Source organism: Choloepus didactylus, chromosome 6 (genome assembly GCF_015220235.1).
Source record: "Choloepus didactylus isolate mChoDid1 chromosome 6, mChoDid1.pri, whole genome shotgun sequence".
Classification (NCBI taxonomy): Eukaryota; Metazoa; Chordata; class Mammalia; order Pilosa; family Megalonychidae; genus Choloepus; species Choloepus didactylus.
The window spans coordinates 77,665,487-77,674,713 of NC_051312.1; the positions used below are offsets into that span (position 1 = coordinate 77,665,487).

Sequence of the window (9,227 nt, forward strand, 5' to 3'; positions counted from 1 at the left end):
GGCAGGAGGGAGGAAAGGAGAGAAAGAGAGATACACACACAAGGACAAGAGACCGACATGGGGCAAAACTGACAGTGCAAAGACAGATGCAGAGGTACAGAGACAATGAGAGTTACTGATAAACAGAGGCAGAGGGTGATGCACATCCAGATCCTGAGGGGGTTCTATAATGAGAAGGGGGTGGATGTGGTGGGTGCAGCGATGGTGGGCTGAAGGTGAAATGGGTGAGGAGGATCTCTTTAGGATATTTTTTCATAGAGAGGGTCTCAGAGGAGAAATTGGATACCGATGAACCTCCTCAGGCAAGAATCAGTCCTGCCCATAACTTTCTGTCTTGTCTTTCGCTATCTGATTACCACGAGTCTCTAGGCTCCCTAAATTCCACTCTGCCCTACCCTGGCATCAAGTAAGTCTATCTTTCTCTTTGGCTCATAGAGTCTGAGACTGAAACAGAGTCACTAAAGGTAAGCATGAGTGCTGGATGGAGTTGATAAAGCCAAGGACCGAGCTGCCTGGGCCATATCCTGTTCATGGAGCTTGTCTCCAAAGTGGCATGTTCTGTGGTCTCCCTGGGAAAGAGGCATATATCATCTGCAGAGGTGGGGAACATGAGGGGAACAATTAGATGGAGGCTGTTTCCTCCAAGAACCTCTAGGACAGAGTATAGAATAGTTTTGTCAGCAAAGACTTGAGAGTGATCAAGACCCTAACAAATTTCTTCGCTTCTCTCAGGCTACAGGGATAATTGCACACGTCCCTAATCCCTCAGTTGAAACCTTTGGGTAGAGTCGTGTTTTGGAATTCAGGATTTTTCAGATTTTCGAAAGGGAGTATAGTGTATCTTAATATAGCATATACTAAGAAATTCCCCAGTGGGATTCAGGGCAGTGCCCTGTAATCAGACACATCAATGTTTTTGCAACTAAACGTATGAATATTCTGTTAAGTGACATACATAAAGATTATTAATAGGATCGTGATGGTTCAGGTCAGGTTTTGGGCTAAACTTATGAAAAAACTACTGTTCCTTTAGAGATTTTTTATTTTGGAATTGTAGATAAGGGATTGTGGCCTTATAATTCTTCTCAGGTTGTTGTGAGGAATGAGAGAGGGCTTATAAAGCCTTCTAAACACATCACATGGTAGGTATGTATGCATTCTCAATCCAGAACAAACTACAAATGTCCTAGGAATTTTGGCTTGAAAGAAGAAAGTTCTTACAATGGACAATGTACAGCTTTGGAACCAGCTGCCTTGGGGAGTTACTCACAACTATGGGGTGAAATTGCTTTAGAAGAGAGGCTTCCTGCAGTAGGAGGATGCCAGAATTCATTGCTTATGAATGTTGATTGCACATCATTTCCCTGTTCTTGTTCCCGAGGGGAAAGGCAAAAAGTGGTGTGTGTATGTGTGATACAGGGTTGTCACACATTTCTTTATATTTCTTTATAATAATATAATAAACATCTTATTGCATACATCTTTGTTCACATCTCTATTTTCTCAGAGTGTAATCATTAAAGGGTCAGTCATATGTAGACAGTGGGACAAAGATGACAAACTTACACTCCCAGACCTCAGACTCTTCTCAAAATGTTCTCCGATCTCCACCTTCAGGCTACATTGTTTTCACTGCCCATCAGAAATAACTTTTTTTGAATGTGAAAGATTCTAGGAGCTGGTCCCTAATCTGCTTGGTGCAGGCCCCGTAGATGAGGGAGTTGAGTGCAGGTGGTAGCAGCAAGTAGATTTTGGAGAGAACAATGTGTGTAGGCTTTGGGACAGTGTGACGACCAAAGCGGTGTGTGAGGTAGGAGAAGAGCCCAGGTACATAGAAGGCCAGAATGACACAGATGTGGGAACTGCACGTACCAAAGGCTTTGGCCCTGGCCTCCCGGGTAGGCAGCCGCAGCACAGCATGGGCAATAAGCCCATAGGAGCCAGTGATGCCCAGAATATCCACACCAGACACAGCCAGTGAAAGTGCCAGCCCGTACAAGTTGTTGGCCTGTGTGTCACCCACTACCAGCTCTACCACTGCCATGTGTGCACAGTAAGCATGGCCTATAGTCTTGGCTCGGAAGTGCCTAAATCGTGCTACCAGCAGAGAGGAAGGCACAACAATAGCCACAGCTTTCAGTGCTAGTGCCCGGGCTCCATATCCCACACGGGCTTTGGTGACTAGGACAGGGTAGTGCAGTGGACGTCCTACTGCCACAGCACGGTCACAGGCCACAGCCAACAGTACATCTGATTCCATGGCAGTCAGTGCGTGTACGAAGAACATCTGGACCAGACAGGTAGTGTATGGCACAGGCTGGGGTCCTAGCCACAGCACAGCCAGCAACCCCGGGGCTATAGATGTGGCTAAGCCCAGGTCAGTGGCTGCCAATGTGGCCAGGAGTAGAAACATGGGTTGGTGCAGCATTGTCTCTATCTGCACCATGGCCAATAGTGCTCCATTACCCAGCAGGGACAGCAGATACATGGGACCAAAGACCAGTGTCAGCCAGGCCTGGGCACCTCGTAGCCCTGGAATACCAGTAAGTAGGAAGAAGTTTGGGTGCCAGAAGGTGGAGTTGAGTTCTGGAGCTTCTGTCATCTTGGTGGTGGTGGTGGTGGGGGGGTGTGCAAAGCTTTGAGGCTTATGGGGGCATGACTTCTGACTGGGGAAGGACAAGGAGTGTCACAGTGGCACAGACCCATCCATGGAGTGTGTAAAGAGATAATATAGGACTGGGGAGGATCACAGGGTTATGAACTGGTTGATGGTCTTGGATGGGTAATCAAGGTTACAACCCTGGCTAGGAAGGGAGACTCCTTTGTGTCTAAAAGCTTGTGAGAGTTTTGGGGGGAGAAGGAGGGGGACAGTGGTAGTGAGGAAGGGAGGTTGACTGCTTCAGTGGCTGGTATAGCTAGAGCCCCTCCACCTCCACCCCACTCCCTGAATTGATCAGGTGAGGCTGGAGCTGAGATAAATCCTTCTCCTCACAGTCTAAATAGAGCTCATTTCAGTCTCCATGGATGGGGAGAGGGAGGGGGGAACCCAGTACTGGGTGGGCATTAGGCTTCAGCTGGTCCTGTCTCTCACTGTGTATCTTTGGGCAGGGCGTTTTCCTTCTCTGAGCCTCAGCTTCCTCAGCTCTATAATGGGGATGAGACACAATGTTCTTAAGCATTTTCCAGGTCTTTCATTCTTGACATCAACCCTCTATGAAGGAAGGAAGACAGTAGAAAGAAAGAGAGAACATGGAGGGCAGGTAGATGGGATCTGGAGTGAAGCTGGAAGCCTGGTCAGATAGGAGAAAGCCTGCTGGGGGTTTTGGGATGGGGCGTGCTCACATATATTGATGAAGCAGTGAACTTGAATATCACCTGGAGAGTCGAAGTTGGAGCTTGGAAGCAATGGAGACAGATGGCAGAAAGGAAAGGAACTTCCCTTCTCTGTCTCCTTTCCTTCTTCACAATCCAGAAGAGGGTCTCACTAGCTTTGTCTTATACCCGGGGGAGGTTGAGGTGACATAGCGAGGAGAAAATGGCACTCAAGCCAAAGTAGCAGCCACATGAGGAAGAAGCATCTCTGTTGGAGGCAGGGCAAGTAGAGCCGACTTTTCCCAGAATCTAACTCAGCCACAGCCTCGTGTTGAATGAGGAAGAAAGTACCAGGTGGAAGGCTTGACTGGGGACAGATCCTGAGTGCTGTGTGTGGAGGTGTTGACAGCTTCTCTTCTCCTCTTGCCTGTGGGACCTTTTATGTGGCTATTCTCCCTGCTTCGCTCAGGGCCCACCTATGCCACATTAACCCTTCCCTCTTCTGCCTCTTTGCTCCGTGCTGGTAGGCCCAGTAACTCAGGAAATAGAGTAAGGAGGCAGCGCTGGGGGCAGTCAAAGAAAGAGACTTGTGGGAGTGAAAAGATCTGGGAAAGAGAAATACTTCCTCTGGGAGATCTTTGTTGACTCCCTGATGTCTAGGAGAGAAGATCTTGCTTTATTCTTTAATAGCATCTATACCACTCTATTGTAATTACTTGTTTGTATCTCTCTCTCCCACTAGACCCATTGAATTATAGACACTGCTTCTTATTAACCATAGTATTTCCACTGCTCATTGCAATACCTGGCATCACAATATTGACTGTGAATAAATACTTATTGCTTTTCATTGCAAGACAGACTCTGCTAACTAACAGGAGCTCCAACAATTTTAGGAGCATTAGGTATCCAATAAGAAGAGAAAGAGAGTGTCATTCACCATCAGCCAAAATCCACTGAGTACAGTCCGTTCTGCTGTAATCAGACATATCCTAAAAATCACCACACAATGCAAAGCCACACAATAAAAACCACAGGGCTTGTGGGAAAAATGGGGCTAGGGTAACAATTTTTTAAAAAGACAGAAACCTGATAAAAATGGTAGCATAGTTTTACACATGTTGAATGTTTAAGAAATACATAAATAGTGTAATAAATACAATATTTCACTTTGGATAAAACTTGGGGTTTCCTTGGGGTAGGATTGCAACTTGTGTTATTGTGAAGTAGTGGAAGGAGGCTTACCTGAAATCTATGGAAAGTTGTAACATGAGATATGGATGGGTGTAGCTCACAGCACATGCAGTGACCTGAGGTAGTTGGTAGATGTTTGAGATGTGCACATAGGCATTTTGGATATTCCTCTGCGGATTGATTTCAGCTGAGTGTAGTTTTCTGCATTCACCTAGGGTTTCTCACAGATAGAATTGCACATGGGCTAGCATAGATTCATGTTATGCTCAGTTCCGTAATATATCAATTGTGTTGGAACGAATTTGCATTTTCAAAACAACATTATAATGGAATTGATTGAATCTCTTGTGTCCCTGGCTCTGTGCCAAGTGGTGAGGCTACCATGGCAATAAGAAAGACTGCCCTCAAGACCCTCACAGTCTACTGGAGACAAGGATGTAAGCAGTTGTTGGAATGCTATTAAGGTAATTGCTTTAACTCAGGTCAGTAACAGAAAAGTTAGCACAGAGGAGTTGCTCACCTTTCCTGGTGGAGTCGGGGAAGAATTGTCCGAATAATAGTAACACTATCATGGAGTTTCCTATATGCAAGCATTGCTCTAAGACCTAGCCTCATAACAATCATTTCACAGATGAGGAAATCAAGTAACTTGCCCAAGGTCATGAATATGTCTAGTAAATATCAGAATTAGGATACTAAATCAAGAAGACTGGCCTTTAGCCACATCTTAAAACATTTCACCTGAGATTTAGCAAATGAGACGTTTTCTAGGATAGTTGGCATAATAGACTGAAAAGTGGCCTCCCAAAGATATCAAGTCAGGTCCTAATCTCTGGAACTTGTAAATGTTACTTTATATGGAAACAAGGTCTTTGCAGATGTGATTATGTATCTTGAGACAGAGATATTATCTTGGATTATCATGGGAGCCCCTAAATGCAATCACATGTGTCCTTGAAAGAGGAAGAGAAAGATTTGACCAACAGATATACAGACGAGAAGGTGATGTGAAGATGGAGCAGACAGATATTTGAAGATGCTGGCCTTAAAGACTGGAGTGATGCATCCACAAGTCAAGGGATACCAGTAGCCTCCAGAAGCCAGAATGGGCAAGGAACAGATTCTCCACCAAAGCCTTAGGAGTGTGTCCCTACTGACACCTTGATTTTGGCCCAGTGATATCGATTTCAGACTTCAGGCTTCCAGAACTGTGAGAGAACAAACTTCTGTTTTTTAAAGTCAAGCTCGTGGTAATTTATTGTAGCATCCACAGGAAACTAACACAATTGGGGAAAAAGGCACCTGCTCCTTGGAGAAGTAGTTCAGATGACTTTGGGATTGGCAGGTGGTCCTGGGATTGCTGAACAGTAAGATGTAGAAAGCTGCAATTATTTGGCAGTAGGTGGTGTTCTCTCCATTGAAGGGAGGAGAGGAGCACTCAGGAGATGGGAGTAGTGGGTCAAAAGCCATGAAGGAAAGGGTTGGGAAAAAATGTTTTGGGCTTTAAGCAAGAATACTAATGGGATTTTTGGCTGCCACATGCCTGTCCTGGGCATCAACTCTGTGCAAAAATCATTCATAAGATAAATCACAGACATCTTAAGCCCAGCAAATACAAAACTGAAGTCATTAAATTCCTACAATCTATATTCTACATTTCCCACTCTCCAGTAATCCAAGATGTATTGGGGGATATCATTGATTTTGTCTCTAGAAAAGTTCCTAAGGAGGTCCCCCAGATCATCATTATGGGAGCTCTCTTAGCACATGCTGGGGCTCACTTGGCTGGTCATTCCCTTGATATTGGCCATTAGAGAAGGGAATCTGATAATACACTTGTGGCCTTGTGGGGCTACATGCCAGAGCCTGCTCCTCAGCAGTGAGCACCAACCTGGGATTGGGGTTGGGAGGCTCATTGGACCTCTCAGTTGCTTTAGGACCACATGGAAAATAGGATATGAGGGCTCCATTTGGGGATTTCTTCACTTTGACCAAAGAACATGTTACCACCACCACCTTACGTAGAGTTCTCAGAGACTAGCTTGCACCAAGGTGGACCTATTCTATGGTTTTCTTTTTACAGTGATCTGTGAACAGCAATACACAGAGTGGATTGTCCATTTACTCAATGGATTTCAGATCAGAAAATCTTGGGTTCTAGGGTTGCCACTTAGCACTGAATCTTCTAGAAATTCCTAAGGCAAGTTCTCAATTATCAAGCCTCGACTTTCAGATGAGTATGAGAGGAGCCCTTTGTGACCGGTGGTCCCACATTAGTCAAGGTCCCACCTCCCCTCAGTTTTAGGAGTGGCAGACAGACTGTCCAACCCCAAGATAAGATCTTAAGATCAGGTGGGCACAACACTACGGAAATGTGGAAGGAGTCACAGAACCACCCAACCCATTCTGTCTTAGCTTCATCTCATCTTTCCATCTAAGGCTCCACAGTCTTCCATGAGAAGGCCCTTAACATTCCATAACACTCTGGGGGGACTTAGAGTCCTTAATCCCTAGGATAGTGGATGCACTGGCACAGAGGTCACTTATTTGGAAGAGGAACTCTTCTTCCTCTTCAGTATAACTAGCATGATGGAAGTTAGGTTCTCATAGGAGTATGGTATCAGTCATATCTAGGTTTTATCCACTCTTCTGCCATACTGTCTGCTCTCATTTGTCTCCCTTTCTTCAGTAACTGGATCACTCCTTCCAGTCCCAGAATCTCTGGGACTGACTCAGCCTTTGATCTTATGTAGCAGTGACCTAGTATCCTCCTGTTGGCTGAGTTCATAGTTCTCATCCTTGTTTCTATGGCAAGTCTGCACCGGAAAGATTGGGTTAGGACCCTGAAACCTCCTTAACTCACCCGATTATTCTTTTCCTCTAATATGAGTCATAGATGAGGCATTTTTTTGACCAGCATCTCTGACCAGTATTGACTGAGGAGACCAGTTTTGCTATGGTCTACTAAGGGCTTTCTCTGCAGAAGACAAGTAGTTCCCTTTAAAGGTTCTGTAGCATTTTAAAGAGGGCTCCTGAAGTGACTCCCTCTGTTGGGATTGGGTTGAGGTCATCTCTCAAGAAATTAATTCCCTGAAGTTCCTCTCTGAGGTAATAGATAGTGCCTTTACCTTTTCCTATATTATTTCCCTCCCTCCAAATTCACATTGCATGCATGACTCAATGCCAGGAAAAGCATTGATGCCACCCACAGAATTCAGCAAACATTAAGAACTTCCTACATGCCAAGAGAACAGCCTCTTATCATTACATTCAAACAGCCCCAAGGCCTATCTCAAGAGCTGATATATCTGTCTCCTCTCTATCCCCACTGGAGTATGTCCTATTTTATGCCTCACAACCTTATCCAGGAATATTGCAGCAGCCTCATAACTGATCACCCTTTTCCCAATATGTGTCTTTTAATTTTTTTCTCATTATACTTTTATTTGAGAAGCGGCTGATAGAAAATGCAAATAAGAACAAATGTATATAGATCAACACAGAATTGACAATTAACATTTTGTCACATTTGCTTTTAGTTCTTTTTTTAAATAAAGGCAATACAAATTAAAGATACAACTGAAGTCTCTCTTATTTCCTCTACTGTCCCATTTTCACCTTAGAGACCATAAGTTTTGTGAATTTAGGGTGTTGCCTTCTAATTCAGCTTTTAATGCTTTGATAATATTTACTGTATGGTGTCTTAAATATTTACATAAATCATTTTCTACTTTATGTAGGAAATTATGCTTTTGAGTTCTATCTGTGAAGATGGACAGGATATTTATCAACCCTTTAAATTACTAAACAGTTTTATAGCATATAATTATGCCTAATATAGATTGATTGATTGATTGATGGACTTTAAAATTGTTTCTGGTTATTTTGCTATATATACTGCAGTGAACATCTTTATATTTGTCTCATGTTCACATGTTTGAGAGTTTCTTTAGAGTATATAGAAGTAGAATTGCAGGGTCATAAGGTTTGCGCATTTTCAGCTTTAGCAGCTACTGTCAAATTGCTCATCAAAATAGTTGGTCCAATTTGTATTCCAGTTAGCAGTTTTTGAAAGGTCTTATATTTTAACATCCTTGACGATACTTAATATTCTCAGATTCGTGTATTTTTGTCACTAATGAATAAGAAATCGTATCTCATTGTTTTAATTTGCATTTTCATGTATTTATTGGTCATTTAAGTTTCTTTTTCTGTAAGTTTCCAGATCATTTCCTTTGTCCATTTTTCTATTCAGTTGTATTTTCTTTTTTTCTGTATTTATTTGTAGAAATTTCCTTTATATTCTGGATACTAATCTTCATGTTTTATTAGAAAAGTTGTAGATTTATAGAAACATACAGAAAATAGAGTTCCCATATACCACCCCCAAAATATGGAATGCTTCACGAATTTTCATGTGATCCTTGTTCAAGGGCAGTGCTAATCTTCTCTGTATCATTCCAATTTTAGTATATGTGCTGCCAAAGCAAACATCTATTAATTATCTTTTACCTTGGTTTATGGTGCCATTTGTCTTACAGAAAATCTGCATTTTAATAAAAATGCACATCTAGGCCATGTATATTTTGTATTTTATCTAATAAGTCCTTTCCTACCCTGAGGTTGTAAAGATACTATGTATTTTCTTTTTATAGTGTACATGTTTTATGTTTATATTTTTTATTCCATTTGGAATTTAATTTCACGTATGTGAAATGAGG

The 9,227-nt window shown here is 42.8% G+C and overlaps 1 protein-coding gene and 1 non-coding gene across 2 annotated transcripts; both read right to left on the minus strand.

Moving 5' to 3' along the window:
• Positions 1-1,639: 1,639 nt before the first annotated feature.
• On the minus strand, positions 1,640-2,602 carry LOC119537679 (olfactory receptor 52W1). Its single transcript, XM_037840220.1, has one exon. It carries the CDS (start codon positions 2,600-2,602, stop codon positions 1,640-1,642), a length of 963 nt encoding a protein of 320 aa, XP_037696148.1.
• Positions 2,603-8,893: 6,291 nt separating this feature from the next.
• On the minus strand, positions 8,894-8,996 carry LOC119538980. The gene has a single exon (XR_005217756.1). It is a non-coding gene; the product is annotated as a U6 spliceosomal RNA (small nuclear RNA).
• Between the last annotated feature and the right edge of the window lie 231 nt (positions 8,997-9,227).